Source organism: Sus scrofa, chromosome 2 (genome assembly GCF_000003025.6).
Source record: "Sus scrofa isolate TJ Tabasco breed Duroc chromosome 2, Sscrofa11.1, whole genome shotgun sequence".
In the NCBI taxonomy this organism is placed as follows: Eukaryota; Metazoa; Chordata; class Mammalia; order Artiodactyla; family Suidae; genus Sus; species Sus scrofa.
In genome coordinates, this window is record NC_010444.4 from 6,657,819 (window position 1) to 6,680,479 (window position 22,661).

At 61.7% G+C, this 22,661-nt stretch overlaps 2 protein-coding genes across 14 annotated transcripts; one reads left to right on the plus strand and one right to left on the minus strand.

Moving 5' to 3' along the window:
- On the plus strand, positions 23-4,627 carry KCNK7 (potassium two pore domain channel subfamily K member 7). The gene is made up of 3 exons (XM_003122534.4): positions 23-1,753; positions 3,621-4,019; positions 4,263-4,627. Exons 1-3 carry the CDS (start codon positions 1,435-1,437, stop codon positions 4,466-4,468), a joined length of 924 nt encoding a protein of 307 aa, XP_003122582.1. The 5' UTR covers positions 23-1,434; the 3' UTR covers positions 4,469-4,627.
- EHBP1L1 (EH domain binding protein 1 like 1) lies at positions 4,642-20,903 on the minus strand. 13 transcript variants are annotated; one of them, XM_021082840.1, is made up of 21 exons: positions 20,768-20,903; positions 18,315-18,372; positions 18,006-18,101; positions 17,603-17,656; positions 17,345-17,523; positions 17,123-17,265; positions 16,653-16,679; positions 16,495-16,563; positions 16,246-16,408; positions 15,166-15,910; positions 13,540-13,716; positions 12,929-13,086; positions 12,788-12,836; positions 11,716-12,375; positions 7,567-7,636; positions 7,406-7,461; positions 7,180-7,303; positions 6,799-6,898; positions 5,695-5,768; positions 5,498-5,612; positions 4,642-5,385 (listed from the first exon to the last, which is right to left on the minus strand). In XM_021082840.1, exons 1-21 carry the CDS (start codon positions 20,869-20,871, stop codon positions 5,286-5,288), a joined length of 3,321 nt encoding a protein of 1,106 aa, XP_020938499.1. In that variant the 5' UTR covers positions 20,872-20,903; the 3' UTR covers positions 4,642-5,285. The 13 variants fall into 13 exon arrangements, with proteins under 13 accessions (XP_020938499.1, XP_020938498.1, XP_020938496.1 ...); XM_021082839.1 differs by having other exon boundaries at positions 13,540-13,722; XM_021082837.1 differs by having other exon boundaries at positions 13,540-14,419; positions 14,480-15,910.

The window sequence follows — 22,661 nt, forward strand, 5'->3', positions numbered from 1 at the left end:
GGGATGCTTTGCCCCGCACCCTCTCCTGGGATCAAGTCGACTTGATCATCCAGCACTTGAGGCCCTTCTCGGCCTTGCTGGCGCCCACGCACTCAGGCCTCACCCATCTTCTCCCACCCTTGCCTGGCCTTTCCCACATTTCAAGCAACTGTATTTGCCCTTATTCTTCCTGTTGCTGGGTGGTCTCTCCTCATCCTTGGGTTCCAGCTACAGCATCACTTTCCCTGGGACGCCTTCTTGGCCATGCCACTCCCTCCCCAGGCAGTTCGGTTCCCTGAACTCAGGAGCCCACGGCCCTCTGGACCGCATCTTGGCGTTTTGTCCTGGATTTGTTTCTCTCCCATGGTTTGGACACAGGAGGACTCGCCCACCCTGACACCTGGCTCCACTCACGCTTCTCTTCCTGCCACAAGGGTCTGTAGACTTACCCCCCACACACACACACACCATACCCTAGGGTATTTATGAGAGTCCTGCCTGCTCCGCCCTCTCCCCGACACACTCCATGGCTGCCAGTGTGTCTCTGTGTCTCCAGTGTTCAGGACAGCAGGGTCTCAGGAGGGGGCACAAAAGTTTCCAGGAAGGCTTAGGAACAGAGGGAGCCTCACCTGTCCCCGGTGCTCCAGGCGTCCTCCACTCCCCCTTAGCACCCTGCCCCACCTGCCAGCCCCAAGGCCCACCATCCCTCTCCCAGTCCGCTGCCCAAGCCACCCCCCCAGCATAGGTCCCCTGGGCCACACTTGGCCTCAAAGCCCTGTGTCCTTGCCCCCTCCCTCCCGCCGCCCACAGCCAGCCCCCCGTTCCTCTCTCCACCCAAGCTCTTCCCCACCTGGCCTGGCCTCTTCCCCAGAGGAAAAGTCAATCCTCAAGGAGCTTTCCTGTGACCTCCCCCCCCCAGAACTCTCTCCCAGGACCCAGGGCGTTTCCTTCTGGGAGCTCATGACCATGAACCTGACCTGTGTCTTCACTACCAGGTGTCTTGTGGGTACCGCAGGGGGGCAGGGACCTGTGTCTGTCCCCTCCCCTAGTGTCCTTGGGGTGTCATCCCCTGCTGAGTGGGTGAAGAGACTGTGAGTGAGCTTGGCCTGAGTGAACCACGACAGTGCGACAGAGGGCCCATCAGCTACCTCTCAGCCTCAGCTTCTCCATCTTGCCCTGACCCCGCCCTGCTGACCGCCCAGCTTTAGGGAATTGGGGAAACATCTTGGCCCCAGAAACTGGGAGGAGTGACTCAGCTCACCTCCAAGCCCCATCTGCCTCCTCGCCCTCCCAGGCCCGCTCCCCCCAGCTCCTGGCCCAGCCTCCCTCCCTCTCCAGCCACCCACGCAGCACCTCTTCCCAGCCCCACCCTGGCGGCCCCTCCCAGGTGAGGTGGTGGAGCAGTCAGCTCCTCAGTGCCTCGGACAGTGCCTGACTCCAGGCAGGCGGTGCCCCATGGGGGCTCTGAGGCCCTGGGCCCGATATGGGCTACTGGTTGTGGGGCACCTGCTGGCCTTGGGGCTCGGGGCTGCAGTGCTCCAGGCCCTGGAGGGCCCTCCAGCACTCCGGCTCCAGGCCAACCTCAGGGCCGAGCTGGCCACCTTCCAGGCGGAGTATGGGGTCTGCCTGCCCCCCGGGGCCCTGGAAGAGCTGCTGGGTGCCGCCCTGGCCGCCCAGGCCCATGGGGTTTCCAGCCTGGGCAATGGCTCCGAGGCCAGGAACTGGGATCTGCCCTCGGCCCTGCTCTTCACCGCCAGCCTCCTCACCACCACCGGTAAGGCCGCCAGGCAGCCGGGCAGGAAGGGGCTCTGGGGCCACCGCTCCCTGGGGGTCCCTGGGGGTGCAGCCCTTCCCCCAGCTCCAAAGTGCTAGACAGAGCCCAGGCTCTGTTAGGCCTGACATCACAGTTGAGGCTCCCCACACCAACACACCCCAACTGGTGCCTCCACTTCAGCTGCCAGAAGGGGTGTGGCCTCCTCAGCCCCACCCCCAGCCCCCAGGAAACCTAGGAGAGGTGCCCAGAGCCCGTGGGCTGGAGGCGACAGTGGGAACACGTATAGTGGCATGGATTCTTGGATGGAGGGAAATGGAGTGAACCCAGCGAGTACAGATTAGGGCCACAAACTGGGGACAGGTGTGAGGGATGGCCTCTGGGCAGGAAGTCCCACCAAGTTAACCAAGGCAGGAGGGCACGGAGATGAGACAAGAAGAAATTCCTGGCAGAGGGAGGGGCATGTGTGAAGGCTCAGAAAAATAAGGCAATGGGTCACACAGCCGTGTGGGGGGTTTCTCCTGCAAAATTTCTAAATATTTTTAATTTTTTTATTTTAAAAAATATTTTTAGGGCCACACCTGTGGCTTATGGAGGTTCCCAGGCTAGGGGTCGAGTCGGAGCTACAGTTGCCGGCCTAGGCCACAGCCACAGCCACGCCAGATCCAAGCCGCATCTGCAACCTCCACCACTGCTCATGGCAATGCCAGATCCTTAACCCGATGAGCGAGGCCAGGGATCGAACCTGCAACCTCATGGTTCCTAGTTGGATTTGTTTCCGACTGCCACAATGGGAACTCCCAAAATGTCTAAATATTTTTTGAAGTCTATTTTCCATCTTCTTTTGGAAAAATTGGGAAACTTATTTGCACTGAACTAGAATCCCTGCAAGCGAACATGCTGGCTGGAGTAGAATGGCCTGTCTTTGGAGCAGAGTCAATGCTCTCCAGCCCACCCCAGTCCCCACCACTCCCTTTTGTCTCATATCTGGCCCCTCTGGGCCTTCGAGTTTACAACCCTGGACCAACCGACCCTGTTCCCCGAGAACACTCCATTCTCTCACCTCTCCCTGCCTTTGCCTTTGCTTTTCCAGCCTTGAATACCCTCTCATGCACAGCACCTCCGTTGCAGCCTTTCATGTCAGGTGTCTTGGCTGATTTTCCTACCTGCCTCCCCGACCAGCATAAGGCCTGGCTTCCGGGATGACTCAATCCACCTTTGGGCCATGAAACATTTCACCTGCTGGATTGGGAAGTACCAGTTGATTTTTTTTCCTCTTGTCTTTTTGTCTTTTTAGGGCCGCACTCACTGGATATGGAGGTTCCCAGGATAGGGGTCTAATCGGAGCTGTAGCCGCCAGCCTATGGCACAGCCACAGCAACATTGGATCCGAGCCATGTCCTACACCACAGCTCATGGCAGTGCCAGATTCTTAACCCACCGAGGGAGGCCAGGGATCGAACCTGTATCCTCATGGATGCCAGTTGGCTTCGTTAACCGCTGAGCCACAACGGGAACTCGGGGAAGTAGCAGTCAAGGGCAGAGCTGGGGAATCTCTCAGGAAGCCAAGCTGCCTCTGGGGCAGGACAGCAATTCTCAGAATTGTCCCAGCCGAGGGGAGTGTCTCTTTTAATCCTTTCACTTTTCAGAAAATAAAAGAGTGGCCCATAGAGGTTAAGGGACTTGCGGAAGAGGCCCAGTGAAGGAGGAGCAGAGCCGGAGCATGGGCCCAAACAGTTCCGACCATCTCAGCCACCAGAGGGCAGCCTTCTGCCAGAGCGAGGCTGGGGAAAGTGGGCAACCAGCAGTCATGCCACTCAAATGCTGGTTATTACCTACATCTTCTACATCTTGTTTCTCTCCTCCCCAGGTTATGGCCACATGGCCCCACTATCAGCAGGAGGAAAGGCCTTCTGTGTGCTCTACACAGCCCTGGGGTTGCCAGCCTCCTTAGCCCTTGTGGCTGCACTGCGCCGATGCCTCCTGCCTCTGCTCAGCCGCCAGGGTGCCTGGGTAGCCATGCACTGGCAGCTGACACCAGCCAGGGCTGCGCTGCTGCAGGCAGCTGGACTGGGCCTGCTAGTGGCTGGTACCTTCGTGCTGCTGCCAGCCCTGGTGCTGTGGAGTCTGCAGGGTGACTGCAGTCTACTGGAGGCCATATACTTTTGCTTCGGCTCGCTCAGCACCATCGGCCTGGGGGATCTGCTGCCTGGCCGTGGCCGTGGCCTACATCCAGTGCTTTACCACCTTGGCCAGTTTGCACTTCTAGGTGAGTCCAGCTGCCAAGGAGCATGAGGGAGGGCAGGGAGGAGGAGGAAGAGGAGCCTGGACGACAACTCCCATAAGCCACTGGGGGAGGCTGAGCCTCACAGGTGCTAGGACCTGCTTCAGGGCGTGGCGTGGGAATTATAGGCCCCAGTGTTGGAGAATCGTGAGAGTCTGTCACTTGCTGGGAGCTGGGTGGGGGGCATCACTGCACCTGAGAGCTGCCCTAGTAACCTCTCCTCCCCAGGTTACTTGCTCCTGGGGCTCCTGGCCATGCTCCTGGCTGTGGAGACATTCTCGGAGCTGCCCCAGGTCCGTGCCATGGTGAAGTTTTTTGGGTCCAGTGACCCTTTGAACGCTGAGGACAAAGGTGGCATCCTGGGCCAGGATGAACTGGCTCTGAGCACCTTGCCACCCCCGGAAGCAGCCGCAGGACAGGCCCCAGCTTGCTGATAGGTGTCAGGTGATGGCGTTGAGCTCCTTTCAGGTGGAGAAGCCGGACGAGGAAGACATCAGGAGTGGCTGGAGAAGCCTTTGGAAGTGGGAGGGGAAGTGGTAGGTGTTTCCTCAGGGAATAATGCGTTAATAAAAAATAAAATGAGCAACACGGCCGACTATGTTTTCCTCTTTTTTTTTTTTTTTTTTTTTCTTCTGAAATGAGACTTCCTTACAGCGGTCAGCAGCCCAAACCCCATCATCCTTTGAAGGCCGAGGTCCGGCCTCCGCTGGCATCGGAGTTGGAAACCCTGCACATCCCCCTTGGAGTCACAGACAACATATGAGCCGAGGCCCCACCCCTTCCGTCTATTGAAAGCCTCAGTCGTCCTAGGAAAGCTCCGAGGCGCTGGCTTGGCCTTTTCTAACTTTATTGCTCGCGAGGAACCAGAAGCGAGAGCGGGGCGTGGCAGTTCGCGAGCCATCCCTCTCCCACGGGGGTGGCCGGCCGGACCCGGCCCTCGGGAAGGGCCTCTGGGGCGCGCGCCCGGCCCCCCCCAGCCCACCGCGAACACACGCACACACACTCACGCGGTCGAATAAATACGGCCCGGACGGCGCGGACGCCCCGCCGCTCGCGTCCGTCGGGGCCGGAAGGGCCGCGCTTCCCCTCCCGGCAAAGGGTGACGGCGGCCCCTACCGGCCGCGCGCAGCATCGGCGGGTCCGGTCCTCGCGCGCGCAGGCCCGAGGCGGCGACCCGGCGCGGCCGCGGGCCGACGGGCGCTGCGGTCCGGAGGGGCCCGGAGGGGCGAGGACGGGTGGGTCCGCGCGGCCTCAGCTCAGCACGCAGCGTTCGCGCCGGCTCAGCTGCCGGCTCAGCTTGCGACGCCGCTGCTCCAGGCCGCGTTCCAGGCGCTCGTCCTCCTCCAGGGCGCTGCGAAGGAACCGGGTCAAGTCAGGCCGAGCGTCGGCGCCCCCGAGGTCCAGACCGAGCGGGTCTCCGCGTGCAGCGCTCCCAGCTCCCAGCGCACCCCGGCCCCACTCACATCCGCTCCTTCTGGTCCAGGTTTCGGACCAGCTCGTCGCGCTGGTTCACCAGCGACACCAGCTCCTCCAGCAGGAGCTGCTCCCGGTGCTGCTGCGCGGCCGTTTTCAGCCAGTCTGGGGGCAGAGGAGGCTGAGGGTCAGGGGACTCCAGCCCCCGCCCCGTCCTGGTCCCCAGTCCCTGCGGCCCAACACGCACCTTCAATGGCCAGCATGGCCCGTAGCTCCCGGCTCAGCAGCTCGAACCTCCGCTCTAAGTCCTGCTCTTCGATGCTGGGGGGTGGGGTGCCAGGTCAGGGAAAGAGGAAGGGGAGGGAGTGCCCAGGGGTCTGACCACTCCACTCCCCGGGCCCCAGCCCACCTCACGGCCAGTTCCCATAGGGGCCTGGACTGAGGGCACAGCTACACACCAGTTCCAGCTGGGAATCATCTGCTTCAACTCTTCCCCACCCGCGGGGTGTATATATTGCCTCCTCCCCGTGGCCCACCCCCTTTTTAAAAAATAAGAAACTCAGAAGGATTTCTTGGATGGATATTGCTCATAAACAGCAAGTATTAGACTAAAATTATTCTGCAAAAAATGATCCAAAACGCAAATGGAAAGCAAAAGCACCTCTGCCGTGCAGGACTATAAAGGCAGCGATGACTCAGAACTGCTCTTGAGGGAGCTCCCTTCTTGGCTCAGCGGTTAACAAACCCGACTAAGATCCATAAGGATGAGGGTTCGATCCCTGGCCTCGCTCAGTGGGTTCAGGATCCGGCGTTGCCGTGAGCTGTGGTATATACATCGCAGACGTGGCTCAGATCTGGCGTTGCTGTGGCTGCGGTGTAGGCCGGCTGCTGCAGCTCTGATTCAACCCCTTGCCTGGGAACCTCCATATGGTGCGGGCGTGGCCCTAAAAAGACAAAAAAAAAAAAAATTGTTTTTTGAATTGACCTCACTTGGGAAACCAACTCTGCTGTCCCCAGGCCTCAGCGTCCCTTACTCTAAAGGAGAGGGGTCACACTGGGGCACTCAGCGATGACCTGGCACATTTTTCTTTGGGCCTTGGTTGTCTCCTTCATAAAAATAGTACCAATTTAAGAAGTATGTATTTTTTACAGGAGATTAGGGGAACAAAAAAATAAGATGGTTGAGCAATTTCTTTAAAAAAAAAAAAAAAAAGCCCCCAAAACCAAACCAAATACTTTGTAGAAGAAGGAAGCAGTAAACAGTTCCAGTCAAAGCAGTTAAGATTCCATCTGCTCTGCCGGCCCTGGGTGGGCAGGGGTGGGGCCTGAACCCGGAGGGAGCAGCACTCACAGCAGCTGCAGCTGGTCCTGCCTCCGGATGAGCGCGTTCTTCTTGTTGACCAGTGTGAACCACTCCTGGATCAGCACCTCCTCCTGCAGCCGGTTGGCACCTGAATTGGGCCAGGACAGTCGCCAGGCCTGCCACCGTCTGGAGCAGGGCAGCTGGGGATGGGGGGAGGGGGCTTGTTCCCTTGCAACATCCCAGAAGCCAGAGCTGTGGGCCTCCAGCAGGCTGCTTCCCCCGCTCAGGGACTCAGTGTGCCTGGCTGTAAATGGGGGTCATTGCCCCAGCCTTGTCTCCTCCCAACTCCTCTCAGGCCCAGAAAGCGCTGCAGGGTGGGCCAGGTCTGGGGGCGTGTGTCGCGGCGTGGAGTCCCGACCTTGGCCCCACCTGACTCCATGAGGCTCCTCAGCTGCGTCTCCACCTCGGCCGCCCGTCCATCTATCTGCCTCTGTTCCTGTTCCAGGGCCTGCAGCTCTGCGCACACGTACTGGCTTGTGTCCTGGAAACGTTGCTGGGTGGAAGGAGGGGGGGCAGAGGACAGGGTGGGCTCAGCCCAGGCCCCATCTAGGAGGCCCACCCACCCAGTGGCTCCTCCCACCTCAGCCCTCCTTACCAGCCCAGCCTCCTCCCCCGGGCTTGGGGGTGGTTCCTCCGCAGCGGGAGTCCCACCTGCAGACAGAGACCAGGCTAAGGTGCTCAGCCGACACCTGCGCCCGCCTGGAAGGTCCCCAGCTCAGGATCTGTGACAGTCACCACCCCTTCGAAACTACTCACCAGGGGGCTGCTGTGGGGCTGTGGCGGGGGCAGGGCCAGGGGCAGGGCTGGGGTCAGGGCTCACACCTTCCTGCGGAGGAAGAGGCCAGTGAGGGCTTGGAGGGGCTCCCCAAGGTCTACCCTGGGGCCAGCCAGAGCCTCACTCACGTGGGAGGAAGGGGCCTCAGTTCCAGGCCCTGCCTGCAGCCCCAGCGGCTGCTCCAGCCCGGGTGCTCAGAACTCCACCCCTACCCCCTGGGCAAAGCGCCTCCTCCCGCAAGGCCCGCAAGGCTCTGGCCTCCGCGGCTCCTGGCGCTGTGGTCCTGGGCTGGTCCACTCCCACTCGTTGAGCCTCGCAGTCCTCATTCCTGGGGCCTCACGGGGCCTTTGTGAGAGTCTGGGGTGAAAGGCTGGGACCTTTCCTTCCTCCTCCCGCCCCCTCCCCCACGGCACTCCCACAGGCCAGGGAGCTGACCTGGATGTGGCCGTGACGAGGCAGTGCCTCCATGTCCTGGCCAAAATGGGACACTGTCCCACCTTATCAATCCCACACCTAGAGAACGCTGTGCTTTTCACATAACACTCAGAACCGAACAGGCGGCTGGACCCATCCATTACAGCCTCTCATGTGCCCTGCCCCTGGCAACCCGCAGGGGCTATCAGCCCTGGAGGCCCCCACCTTGGATCTCAGCTGATAGCCGAGCCCCTTTGGTGGCTACTGCTCTGGCCACCTTTCTAGGTCATGAGGTGGGGAGAAAGCTTTGAGCCCCCCCCCACTGTCCACCCCACGGTGTACCTCGCCAAGAGGCAGCCCTGGACATCCCTGCCTCGGGTGACAGCCGCTCTGGCCTGGGCCAGTGGCAGCCTCTTCACTAGTCACCCCCTCTTTCCCTGCCTGCCGACTTTACCCTCCAGCCACAACCGAGAAGGCTTTCTAAACAGAGTCAGTCTCCCACACCCGGCCCTCGGCCCCCAGCCTCATGGCCAAGGCCTGCTGGCAGCTCCAGCCTCAACTCCCACTGCCCGGAACCCCACCCAGATGCCACCCTCTGGCCACAGTGATGGGACTTTCACTTCTCCAAACTGTTTCCTCAGCCTGTTTCCTTGGCCTCTATCTTGGGCTGCTGGACACCAGCGCGACCTTTATGACCCAGCTCCTCCCCGCCTCCTCCAGAGGCCCCTTCACACGGCTTTCTTCCTCCGTCCCTGGCTTTCATGCCTCCTGAAGCCTCCCCAATTCCCAGGCTGGGCAGATCCTTGCCCACCGTGGCCCCCAGGGCCTCTCGCGTCCCAGCTCCAGCCCTACCCCCAGCCTGTCACGGCTGTTGGTCATCCACGCCTCCCCCAGCAGAGGCAGCGGCTGCACACAGGCTGGGGTCCAGAGGACACGCTCTGGTTCAAAGTCGTGGCTAAGACGCCTTAAGCATTTGTTCGTGTGTGGGCGCTGTGCACGAACTGACTCATCAGCTCTCCCAAGAACACTGTCCCTGCTTTACAGACGAGGAGACAGAGGCCCACAGGTGACATTCACACAGGACCTGGCCTAGGCCTGTCTAATCCAAAGGTGACTTCCCAAGCTAGGCCACCAATTTGCTATTTGCCTCTGGGCCAGTCATGGCCACTGGGCCTGTCTGTGCCCTTGTATGTATGATGGGGAGGAATCCCAGGCCTGGGTAATCTGGGGGTTGCCGGGCTCCAGAAGGCATCTGGGGAAAAACACAGTCACCCCCGCTTTTGTCTTTTTCAGGGCTGCACTTGCGGCATCTGGAAGTTCCCAGGCTAGGGGTCGATTCGGAGCTGTAGCTGCCAGCCTCCGCCACAGCCACAGCAACGCTGGATCCTTAACCCACTGAGGGAGGCTGGGGATCAAACCCACGCCCTCACGGATACTAGCCGGGTTCATCACCACTGAGCCACAACAGGAACTCCCAGTTCCTTTTTTGATAGTGCCCTGCAGGGGTGTCTCAATGCCACTTGACAAACTTTCATGTCTTTGCTTCTCCTCCTCAGGAAAAGAGTACAGAGAGCAAGTGGCTTGTCTGGGGTCACGCAGCCAGTTAATAGTCCTGGGCCCAGTAGAGGGTCCTGAGTTCACTCTCAAGACGAATGTGACTAGCATCCACGAGGACGCAGGTTCGATCCCCGGCCTTGCTCAGTGGGTTAAGCATCTAGCGTTGCCGTGAGCTGTGGTGTAAGTTGCAGATGCCGCTCGGACCCCGTGGTGCTGTGGCTGTGGTGTAGGCCAGCAGCTGCAGCTCCAATTCGACCCCCTGGCCTGGGAAGCTCCATATGCCACAGGTGCAGCCCTAAAAAGATTTTTTAAAAAGGAAAAAAAAAGAGTTCCGTCTCAGAACCAGGGTTCCTCTATCAACTCAATCAACTCCCTTTATCTCTTTCCTCATCTCCCTTAGCCTCAACCCTCCCATGTGCAAAATGGGGTAACCGCTCCCCAGAAGGGGCACTGAACAAGTTGGTGAGGGGTTGTGGGGGGGGGCAGGGCAGGCACACAGTGATTGCTCAACATGGTGGCAGAGGCAGGAGAGTGGAGAAACCCGAAACTCAGCAGCAACTAAGCTTACTTACACCAGCCCCGACGGGAATTCCAACGCCTCCTCGTGTCTGCGCCAAATTCCCCTTTCTACCCCCTCACGCGGGCCGCTCCTCCAGGAAGCCCTGCTGAGCTGCACCAGAGGCACCCTGCCTTCTCATGGCATTGCTTCAGCCTCTCGCCGGCTTCCAGATGCCGACGTCATTCTAGCCAGGACTCTGGGAGCCCCCACGGCCAGGGGCGGCCCCTGCCTCCTCCCACGGCTCACCTAAGGATGGGGGACGGGGGGTGAAGGGGAGCCCCCTCCAGCCCCACGCGTCAAATAGCTTCTGTGGGACAACGGCTGGAGGAAGGGCCTGGCTTGGAAGGACCAGATGCTGGGACCTGGGCCCAGAAGGACAGAGCCTCCCCTTTTAAACTGTAAAGAGCTCTTGACACACATTAAGGGGGCTTTGGCTGGAGGCCAAAAGACAGGTTGAGGACAGCTGTCTATCACGGCCTCTGTGGGTGCCTCTGATGGCCTCCTCACTCACGGGCTTAGGGCTGTGCCTCCAACCCTGCACTGCAGGCTCCTGCTCGCCAGGCCAGCCTCACCACCGCCTGCGGCCCTTAAGGGAGATGACGGGCTCACCTAAGAGTCTCTCTAACGGAGATGACGGTCTCCCTAACGGAGGCCTGAGCTGTCCTGCTGCCACGGTTTTGCTTGTGAGGCCCCCCTCTTGAGAACCACCCGCTCTGATTCTTCACCTGGGAAAAGCTGCCCGTCTTATTGGCCCGGAGCAAATGGCTGCTTCCTCCAAAAGCCTTTACCAGTTTATTCCTTCCTTTCCTTAGAACTCAGGGCCATCCCAGAGCTGCTGAAGGCCTGGAGCAGCCTAACAGACTGCCTGCTGTCTAGGACGGTGCAGCTGGAAAGCCCATGGCTGGACTTCAGTGGCTGCGAGGCCTTGAGTAAATCCCTGCCCATTCTGGGACCATCTCCCCTTCGGTGCAGTAACCATGAGACACCTAGGAGACTGACCTGACACCTGCAAGGGACAGGGGTACATGGGCACCCAGCAGGGTTTCCCATCTCCAACTTTCCATTATCAGGGAAGAGAGGAAACTGGTCTCCAGCATCTGGAGTTAAAGATCCAAGTCAGAGACTCTTGGGGGTTGGGAGACCCTAGAGAGCTCCCTGGAGTATAGAAACCCTGCTCCCAGCTTACAGGGAAGTGGTGGCATCTGGGCCACCTGCAGGGAAAGAAATGCCCCAACCCGCTCTACAGTGCAAAAGAGCCCTGCCTCCAAGACTGTCTACACAGTGCCTTCTGGGAACTTCCTATTCCAGCCTGTGATTCCCCTAACTGGGTATCAAGTGTTAAAAAGCCCTAAAAGAATCTCCTGTGGCGCAGCAGGTTAAGTAAGGACCCAGCAGCGCTGTCACTGCAGCGGCTTTGGGTCATTGCATTGGCGCAGGTTCGATCCCTGGTGCTGGTGGGTCTGGGCACACCGGCGCCCCTGAGGAGGAGCACCGAAACCGAAACCAGCCCTGGCGCGGGGGTGGGGGGTGGGGGTGATGCCTGGGGACCTGCCCCTGCTCCGCCGGCTCCCCTGACCCCTACGCAGCGGAGGGCACTCACCGCTGCCGCGCCGGCCGCTCCGGCCGCTCCTGCTGCTCCCGAGTCCGTCTCGTCCACCGAGAAGGAGCTGCTGTTCCGCAGCCGCGAGCGCCTCTTCTTCAGCAGGTCAGCGTCGCGCACGTGGGAGAAGGAGCCGTGCGCGCGGGGCGGGGGCACCGGCCCGGCCTCCGCGTTGACCGACGACCGCCGCAGCCTGACGCCGCCCGCGGCGCCCGGCGCCCCGACTCCGTTCACCAGCCCTTCTGCCGGGGGCTCGGACGCCCGGGCTCCCGGGCCGTCGGCGGGGGCCTCCGCGGAGCGCGCCTCCTGGGCGGCCTCGGCCCCACGGTCCTTGGAGGCCGCCTCCGGGGCCGCCCGGTCCGCGCGGGTCGCGGCCTCCTGGAGCTCCTGGGGCGCCTCGGTCCGGTGCTCGCGCAGCCGCTGCGCCAGGTCGCCCGCGTCCAGCTCGTCGGGCGGGCTCGGCTGGGCGCTGGCCACGCGGTAGGTGCCGGCGCCCCCGCCGCCCTCCAGCTGCACCAGCTGCAGCTCCTGCCCCGTGCAGAAGGCGCGGATCTGGCACAGGTACGTCATGACGATGAGCTTGTCCGGCACCGCCAGCAGCACCATGTCCGCGGGCTCCAGCAGCCGCGACACGCCGAGGGCCGCGAAGCCATCGAAGGCCTAGGAACGGTGCGTTCGGCTCAGCGGCGGCGGCGGCGGCGGGCGTTACCCAGCGACGCCACAGCCCCGCCTCGCCCGGGACCACCGAGGAGGAGGTCCCCGCGACTGGCGTGCCAGGGTTTGCCAACAGCGCCTTCACCCTCGTGTTGGGGGAAATCTAGCAACAGGGCCCTCCCTCGCGTGTTACCCAGCAACTGGAAAAACCATCTGGTGGAAATATGCTTTTTAAAAAATGCTAAAGCGATTTAAAGACCCAAAGGGTAATAAGTGGCAGAACTCCCAAAAGCCACAGCTGGGGCTCTGAAGCCCACAGATTCCTCTCTGACACACAGACCCACGACCTGAAATCTTCCACTCAGGCCTGACTCTAGGCCTCCTTTCCCTCCAGGTACCGCTCCCTCCCCCATCTTACCTGCTTGTTGTTCTGTTTCACGTTTAGTGGATCAAGGGAGGCAAAGTCGCTGCAGAGAGAGCACAGGTCAGAGGCTGGATCCACACAGGCCTTCCCTCTTGGTAGCCACCCCCCTGATTCCCACCCCCTCTGGCAGCTCACATCTTGTCTGGGTAGAATCGGTGCAGGATGGCGCAGAAGGCCAAGCCATTGCGCCAGGATGTAGTGAAGTTGGTGATTCGAACACCACGGTAGCCGGCAGTGACTTCCTGGCACCACTCCAGCAGGGACTGGCTGAAGCTGACCTGGGCAGGTGGTGCCTGGGGACACAGGGATGAGCTTAGGGAATGTGGACATGAGATCTGTGGCCTCTGCCCCTTAGGCACAAACACCTCCAGCTCTGGGTTTGCCGGAGTCATTACAGACCACTAACCAGGACCTGAAGGTCAGGCAAAAGGGTTTCCAGCTCCAGGGTTAGCTATCAAGGTCACTTAGAAGGTCAGTCCCCTCCCCACCCGGGCAAGATCAGAGGTCACCAGCAGCCACATCTCCAGAAAATCAGCTTTAAGGGTGTCCCCCTCCATGCAGCCCAGGGAAGACAGGGTCGGGGAGCCAGGGCATCCTGAGAGAGGAGGGGGTGAGGGGCTCTTTGAAGCTGAGCTCCTGTCCCGTCCCACCCCAGCCGGCCAGGTGGGTCCATGCAGAGCCGCCGTTCGCTCAGCCCAGGTTAGTGGGAAGCAACAGACTGGGCCCTCGGCGGCCCCCATCCCTACCTGGCTGCCCGGCAGCCTCCTGTCCTCTTCAGGTTCCTCTGGGGAAGAGGCCCCCGAGGGGCTGGGCACCCCAGCCCCTGCCCCACTGGCCACCTGCACCTCAATCAGGCTGGCCTCTGGGAGGTTTCCCTCAGCTTCTTTTCCCTTCTCGGTTCCTGAGACCCCAGCCTCTGCTTCCTGGGCCTCAAAAATACCAGATTGGTTCTCTGAAACCCCTGGAACCTCCCTCTCTGCCTCCTTGGCCCCCCAAACCTCAGGCATGGCCTCTGAAACCCCCCAAAACCCACCCTCTGCTTCCTGGCCCCTCAAAAATGTAGTCTCTGCCTCTGCTCTCTGGGACCCTAAAACTTTATGCTTTATGACTGGGACCCTTAAACCCTCATATTTGAGGGTCCCCCAGAGTCCCGACTCTGCCTCCTGGACCCCAGAAGTCCTAGCTTTTGCCTTCTCAGCCTCTAAAACTGCAGTTTCTGTCTGTTGAGTCCCCAGGCCCTCAGCCTCTGCCATTCCAAGTCCTGGCCCTGAGAACCCTGAATCTCCCACTTCTGTCTCCTGAGCCCCTTCTGCCTCAGCCTCTATCCCTGGGGCCCCCGAACCCCCAGCTACCATCTCCTGGGGCCCCAGTGTCTCAGCCTCTATTCCTGGGACCCCTGAACCCTCAGCTACCATCTTCCAGGGCCCCAATGCCTCAGCTTCTGCTGCCTCAGCCTCTATCCCTGGGGCTTCCGAACCCCCAGTTACCATCTCCTGGAGCCCCAATATCTCAGGTCCTATCCCTGGGGCCCCCGAACCCCCAGCTACCATCTCCTGGGGCCCCAATGTCTCAGCCTCTATCCCTGGGGCCCCCGAACCCCCAGCTACCATCTCCTGGGGCCCCAATGTCTCAGCCTCTATCCCTGGGGCCCCCGAACCCCCAGCTACCATCTCCTGGGGCCCCAATGTCTCACCTTCTGCTGCCTCAGCCTCCATCCCTGGGACCCCTGAACCCCCTATCTCTGTCTCCTGAGTCCCCAACGTCTCAGTGCCTGCTGTGTCAGTCTCAAACCCTAAGACCTCAGAACCCCCTACCTCTGTTTCCTGGGTCCCTCTTACCTCAGATTTTATCTCTGAGATCCCTGAATGCCCCAGCTCTTTCTCCTGAGTCCCCAGTACCTCTGCCTCTGCACCCCTAGCTTCTATCTCTGGCACCCTGGAACCTCGCACCTCTGTCCCCTGGGCCCCCAATATGTCAGACTCCACTGTCTCAGCTTCTATCTTCAGTCCTCCTGAGCCCCCAGATTTCTCCTGGGGCCCTAATAGCTCAGTTTCTGACATCCAAGTCTTTGTCTCCAAAACTCCTGAACCCCCAGCCTCTGTTCTCTGGTTCCCCAGTTCCTCAGACTCTGCCACGTCAGCAGCCTCCGACTCCTGGGCCCCTAGTATCTCCACTTGTGCTGTCTCAGTCTCTGCCTCTGGGAACCCTGACCCCCCTACCTCTGTCTCCTGGGTCCCCAATAATTCTGACTCTTCCACCCCTGTCTCTGTTCCCAGGACCCTCGAATCCCCAGTTTCCACCTCCCAGACCCTCAGACCCCTGGACATTGCCCCCTGGTCAGCTACTGGTGGTGCCTCCTGGCACCTGCTCACCTGGGGCCCTGCGCTTGCTGCTCCAGCAGAGGGGCCCTCCTCCAGGCCTGTCCCCCCAACACCAGGGGCTCTGCCCCACACCTCTGCACCCTCTCTCTCCTGGCGTGCAGCAGCACTGGCCCCCTTGAGGTCATCGAGGTGCCTGGAAGGCCCTGCAGGCTCTGCTGGAGGTGGGCCCAGGACTTGGGGAGCCTCATCCCTGGTCCTGACCGCTGTTCTCCCCTGAGAGCCTCGTGGAGGAGCCTCAGGAGTCGCCTTGAATCTTGCCTCTGATGTCACCCCTGTAGCCTCTGCTCCCTTAGTGTCCACATGTCTCACCTTTGACTTCTGCTCAGCAGCCACCAGACCAATTTCTACACTCTCTTCACCCTTCCCAGCTCTGACCTCTGACCTCGGACTGCTCACCTCTCTGACTCCTGATTCATGCTCAGTGTCCACCCCACTAGTTTCTGGCATGTCCCCAAGACCCCCCTCCTCAGCCTTGGGTTTCTGCCCTTCCAAAGAGTTGCTGGAGTCTCTGTCCTCAATGCCTGGGCCCAGCTCAGCTCCCTGGGCCTCTGTCCCCTCCTGAGGGCTGGCCCAGGCCTGAGTCTCCACAGCAGAATCCACTCCTGCTGAGGGAGTCCCTGAGGCCTTGGGGGCCTCCTTCTCCCCTTGGTGGACTGGGGGCCAGGGGACATCAGAGCCTTTCCGGAGCCGAGGGGCCGGGGTGGGGGCCACATCCTGGCCTGGATGTCTTGAGGACCTGGAGAGAGAGAAGGAGGGTGCATTGCAGGGGCTCATTTTGTTCCCCACACTCAGCCCCTGCCCCCCAACCTTTCAGATTGCTGAGACTCTGGAAGAGTGGGTTGGCGAGGGGAGCGCAGCTTCTTAAGAGCAGATGGGGGGAGGTCCCTGGTGGCTCAGCAGGTTAAGGATCCAGCATTGTCAGTGCTGTGACTCTGGTTACTGCTGCAGTGCAGGTTTGATCCCTGGCCCAGAAATTTCCGCATGCCACGAGTGTGGTCAAAAAAAAAAAAAAAGGAAAAGGAAAAAAAACAAGAATAGACAGGATGGGGGTAGGCTGGTTCCAAAACTCACCTCATCTCCGGCGGGGTTCCGGGGGGCCTTGGGGCCTTGGGCCCCACCTGGCCCCCTGCTACAGTAGCCGCTTCTGACCCCTGGCCCCTGGGGGACCTGGCTGGGGGCGCAGGTGCACTCACAGGGGCCAGGCTGGTATCCTCAACACTAGAAGGGCTGGCAGCTAGGGGAAGGAAGGGAGCAGGTGCTGAGGCCCCGGGCCCTGTGTCTGGAAGTCCAGTCCCCCCACAACCCCTGCCTGGGCCTCACCTGCCTGCTGGGGCTGAACTCGGCCCTCCTCCTCCTCCTCACAAAGTGTCTTCAGCTCCCGAGAGGTATCTGGGGGTGGGGGTTTGGGGGGGCAGGGTCAGCCCAGGGAAGGGTCCTGCAGGTACGACCCCCTCCCCCAGCTAGAATGCTGGGCCTACCTGGAGACCTCAGGGCACCGCCCTGGCCTAGGAGAAGAGACAGTCCGTAGAGACAGGCCCACGGACGCAGAGAAAAGACAGGACAGACGAGGACAGAAAAAGCCTTAACAAGCAAAATGGAGGGACCAGGCTGGATGGTGATGGGGGCAAGCCTGGACTGCAGCCCCTCGGCTTCCGGCAGAGCTGTGTCCTGGCGGGAACAGACCGGGGCAGGCACACACTCGGGGTGAGGAGAGGGCCAGAGATGCGGGAAGGCACTGGGAACCCATCCTATAGGCTACGGCCCCAGGCCTCCATGGGCCCACTGGCCCATTTTGGACAATCAGGATGGGTCGGCCTGGCAATAGGGAGCTCCAGGCACTGGGCGTGCACAAGCTGGCCCTGCCCCAACACAGCAACTGGATTTTGGCCCGGGCCATCCCCCACCCTCCCGGCGGGGGGGTGATCTCCATCCACAGCTGTGAGCCCACCTGGCTGGGAGACACGAGCTCGCGCCTCCGGGGCCCCTGGACCATTGGCCTCCTCCTCATCACTCTCAGCAAAGTCATCCAAGTTGCCCACGTCACTAGGTTTCATGCTCATGAGGCTTGCAAGGCTCTGCATGTCATCGTCCCTGGGGGTCAGAGGTCAGGGGTGAGGGCTAGGGGCCAGAGGTCACACACTAGGACCAAGAAGGGCAGTTGGGCACTCACGTGGCTCGGCCTTCCCGCAGCAGCACCCCCGAGAGAGTGAGGCTCAGCTCGGCCTGCACCACCTTCACCGACTTGGGCTTCAGCCGCAGCCGCAGCGGGACTTGGGCAGGCACAGGCCCCGCGTGGCGGGCCAGGTCCACCTCAGCAGTGGCCAGCACCTTCCGCTGCCCCTTGGACTCCTGGGGGCCGGGGGAAGGAGTATCAGTGCTGCCCCGGAATCCCCGAGACCCCAAGCCCCTGCCCGCCCTGGCCACTCACGTTCTCGATAACAAACGTCCACTCTTTGGCCTCATACTGGTCCACGTGGGGGTCCTGGAAAAAGGGGGCGTTGGTGAGTAGAGGAGCGGCTGCGGGGGCAGGGTAGGGAGAAGAGCCTGTGCTGGCTCAGGAGGTGTTCTGGGGGGGCCTTCACACTTGTTGAGCCCCCTGCCAGGTATGCTCCCCAGCTTCTCCTGACCCAGCTCTCTTTCATGGGCTGGTAAATGCCACCTCCTCCAGGGAGACCTCCAGGGCCTCTGGCGCGGAGTACGCCCCCTGCGGTGCCTCTTGGTCTTACTCCCTGTTCTTTGCTATTTGGAAGGATGACCCACCAAGGGTCTCCTGTGGCCGCCCCGGGGTTGCCATCACTGTCCCCATCTCGGCGGGAGGGCTGGAGACTCACCCTGTATAGGGTCACAGAGATGTCCACGTTCTCAGGTACCATCCATACCACGGTGCCCCGGTACGGGTTCTGGATGCCCGGCTGCCAGCTGTGGGCCTACGAGGAGCAGTCTGAGTCCTCCCCCTAATCTTTATTCCCCCCCTCACCCCTTGCCTTTGGCTCCAACCTTGACCCCATCTTCCTCTTCCTTCTGTGGATTCTGATCCGAACCCGAACCTGACTCCACTCCCCCATCAGCCCTCACCCACTCATCTCACCCGCCCAGTGGCCCCAGCCCCGATCTGGACCCTCGCTGACATTCTCCCCCACCTTGGAGCAGATGCGTCGGTTCCGCCGGGTCCACACCACCACCAGCTTGTCTGGTTGCCTAGGAGGCAGGGTCGGGGGAGGGGGGGAGGGGGCTGTTCAGTCAGGCCCACCCAGTCTCTCCATCTCTTCCAGAGTCTTCCTTTTGCCCACAACCCCCACCCCTCAGAAAGGGCCTGACGGTCCCTTATCTGGGGCCACAGGGAGCAGGGTGGGGCTGCCGAGGCAGGGTGAGGCTTGGGCCAGAAGGGCAAAGGCTCGTGGGTTGACAGGGGTCAAAAAGGAACTAGGCACAGGGAGAGACGGAGACAGAAGCCCAACAAGGCCCCTGCAAGAAACAGACTCAGACACAGAAATGGGGGGTTGTGGTAAAAGAAGTCCATTCACTCACAGATATCTGCAGAGTGCCTACTAGAACCCCAGCCCAGCCTGGGGGCAGAGCAGAGCAAAGGGGAGGCACCATCCTTCTAGGGCAGGGAATGGGCTATGGGAAGGTCTGGAGAAGGAAGGTTCCAGGCAGAGGGGATGGCAGGTGCCAGGGTCTGGGGATGAGGGTAGGTGTAAGGCCGGGTGGGGGGGCAGAGGCTAGAAAGTAGTCAAAGAGGCATAGGGTCACCTTGTCATTAGATACCCTGCCAGGATCTTCCAGCCCAGCCTTTTGCTTTGCAGGGCTCCTGGTTCCCACAGGGGGCACCAGGCAAGACTTCCGGAAGGTGACATCTAAGCTGAACATCAATGCCAAGGCCAGACTCAGAAGAGAGGCAAAGAGACGTGGGGAGACAGAGACAAAGCAAGGGGAGAGAGTCGCGTATGCAAGGCTGAGTTCCAGACATGCGGCTGGGCCTGGAAGGGAGAGGGTCCCTTTGGGTTAGCGGGGCTGGCTGCTGCCTAGGAGGCTGGGGGTGGTTGTGGGATTGTCAAGCCAATGGCCACACAAGAGCCCTCCTTGCCTGTATCCAGTCCCACACCAGCACACTCAGGTTCACCCTGCTCACTGCCCCTCTGGAGGCTGAGCTGAGATAAATGACTCTCCTGTCAACCCCTGAGGATGCGAGACCCAGAGAGGTCAGGGGCCAGGGGAGGGCACACGGCTGAGCCTAGAGCCCTCCAGCCTGGAGCCAAGTGCCCCTCTTGGCCCCCAAACTGCAGGCGACGACGTCTGAGTAAGGGCAGCCAGGGGGCTTCCCAGAAAGGGGAAGCAGAGAGTGGGAGCCGAGGGTGGGCGGGGCCTGGCTGGGCAGCCTGACTCAGGCTGGGCACACCCTCCTGGGGAGCTGCGACCTGAGCCAGGGCAGTTTCCTAGCCTGGGCTGCCGGCAAAAAAGCCCAGGAGGTTCTGCCCATCCCCTCTGACTCAGACACGCTGACACTGCCCAAACTCTCAGCCGGCTCTCCAGGACCATGCCCAGGGTCCCCCTGGCCTCATCAAGAATGCTGGGGCACAGGGCAGAAGCCATAGGCCAGAGTTCAAATCCCAGCTCTATGCCGTGTTATTCCAGCCTGCCTCTCTCCTTTCTGGGTCTTGCCGAATGGTATGAACCACCCTCAGGCCTAGTCAAGACCAGGGATGTGACAGCTGCCCAAGGGACCTCAGGCCTCCTGCTCCCTCCCCTCCCCTTAGACCCCCTGGTCCCTTCCTGTCCTTCCTCTTGGGAGCCTAAATTTAGCCCCGCCTGGCCCCGCGGGTGAGGCCCCCACAGCTGTGCCCTAATCCAGCCAAGGGAAGCTGACACCAGCAAGCACGTATATTTAGGGTGTGACGCAGGGGCCTGGGCAGCTGCGGGTGGGGGCATGGGAGATGCCCCTGGGCCCCGTGGCAGTCCGGGAAGGTCCTGCTGCCCCTCGCGTATCTCCCCTCACCTCACCACCTGGCCTTCCCCAGGCTCTCTGCTCCCCGACCCACAACCTCCCAGGCCCTCAGGCCCCTTTAAGCTGCTCCCCGCCTTCCTCCCTCCCCATCCTTCCCAGCGCTCAGTTTCCCCTTTTAAGGATATTGTGGAGACAGAGCCAGCCTCCCAGCGCCCACTGTGGTTCCAGGGGCGGGTGGTTCCTCTGGTTCAACAAATGGGCAGGGGGAGAGGGGAGCTGGTCTAAGGTCCCTGGAGTTTTCTGTCCCGGCCCCTCCACCCGCAGGCCTCAAAACTTGCTCCCTTGTCGGACGCCACCCTGAACCATCCCTCTGGCCGAAAACGTGAGGCCTCCCTTCCCCCAGCCGTGAGCGCGGCTGAGGGAAGTGTGGGCGCAGACAGGTTCTCAGGCCTCCACTCCCAAGGCTGCCCACACCCCCCAACAGTGGGGAGCCGGGAGGCTGCAAGGGCACCGCTCAGTGCTGGGGCACCAGGGCCCAGGCTGGGGGTCGGGGGCCTCTCTGGCCCCTGGGCTGGGGGCAGGGTTCTCCGAGAGGCGGATGGGGCCCCTGGCGGACTGGGGGGTCCCCCAGGCCTCCCTCCCACTCACCATTTCTTGGTGCACTCCACCACCAGCTCGTGGTAACAGGCCACAAACTGGAACTTGGCGGCCCGCTTGCCCACGCGCTGCAAGCGCTTCCACACGGAGGTCATGGCCCCACAGCCCCCGCCGCCCGCTCCTCAGATCCCGGGCTCCCGCCGGCCCGCGACCGCTGGCCCGGCCCAGGTCCCCATGGCCTCCCAGGCTCCCGTCGGCGCCGCCCGCCCCGTCTGTGGGGACGGATCGGAGGCGCGGGCCGGGGGCCGCTCTCCCCGCCGCCGCCGGTGCCCGCCGGGGGGTCTGGCTGCGTCAGCGGGGTCGTCTGGGGCGCGTCGGGTCGCTGGAGCGCAGAGCGGCGAGCGCGCCGTTTCCTGGAGCCGCACCCCCGTCGGAAGGCCAGGCGGGCGGGGCTCCGGGGGGGCGGGCGCGGGGGGCGGGGCGGCCCGGCTTCCGGGGCCTCGCGCGGCGGGCGCGTGGGGGCGGCGCGTGGCGGGGGGTGGGGGCGCGAGGGGGCGGCCTGGACCGCAGCGCCTCCGGCCCGCGCGCCGACGAGGTGTGGAGGCGCGCGCGGGCCGGGGCAGGAGGCCACCCGCAACCGGTGCCGCCCTCGCCAGCGCTGCCCCGGCCGCCTCCCTTCCTGCCCGCAGCGCGGCGAGGTGCTCAGTGGTGGCCCGGTTTCGCAGGCCGGGGAAAGAGACCCAGAAAGGAGAAGAGACTTGAAGGGTGCCAGTGGGCCGGGCCAGAGCCCACTGGCCTCAGCGCTGGGGAGGCCGGCTCCTGCTGCCACCGCGTCTTAACCGGAGCAGGAAGGAGCAGAGGCAGGGGCCGGCCCGGGCGCCCTACCTGTGGGCAGCACCCACTGGCCAGGCTCAGGACCTGCGTCTTCAGCTGTCAAGTGGGAAGGTGTCCCACCGTCCGCACACGGCTGACTTCCAAGTGTGTGACCTTGGGCAAAGGACGAGCACCCGGGGCCTCAGTTTTTACCTCTGTTCAACAGGGATAATTATAGTTTCTCGCTTCACATCATTGAGAACCAAACCTTGGGAAGCATTTTGTGTGGAGCCCGACTGATGTTGCCAGGTCTTATTAAACGAAATCCGTTATCACTGTCGGAAAGAGTGTGTGTTTACCCTCCCTCCCCTGGGGCGTTAACCGCTCTGTTCACACCTAGATTAGAGCCCTTATCACCTGCGCAGCTGCCCGTAGGGTAATGAGCCGTGGCAGGTGTCTGGCCCAGAGTTAGATCTGCCACAGGGATCTAACACCAGCCTGTTCCCTGTGCCGGTGCGAATGTTCTGCGAGGTTCGTGAATGGACAGAAACCCGGTTCTTGATCAATACTAGGTTTCAGCAGGAAGTCTGGTCTGCCAGAAGTGCCAGCTGACTGTGTCCAGGAGACAAGTGACTGTGCAGCAGGCGTGGGGACGAGCAGCTGGTAAGCCTCACTGAGCAACCTGAGGTTCTTTTCTCTTGCTTTCAGTAAGTTGTGGGGTGTTGTGTGTGTGTGAAGGCAAATAAGCAGGCTTCTTCCGGGGGGACCTGACAGCTGGGGTTTGGCTCCTAGGCCCAGCATCAGGGTTCTGTTTCCTAAGAGAAAGCATTTACATACAACCCCAAATGTCCCAGGTGATGTGGTAGGGAAGCCGGCATAGAATGAAGCTGTCTGGGCCGCTGGGAGTCTCATGCACTGAAGCCAGAGGAGGGCCTGCTTCCACCTGCCCACCAGGGCTCCTCTTGGCTCTGGGGAGGCCTGGGCACTGGCACTTAACCCGCCTCTGCCTCTGCAGTTCTATCTTCCCATCCAAAAGTCGCTACTCATTCCCAGGCCCTTCCAGGAGGCGCCTTCCCCTCTCTTGCCTTGGGCCCCTCGGCCTGGCCGGCCCGGGCCCACCCATTTCCTGTGC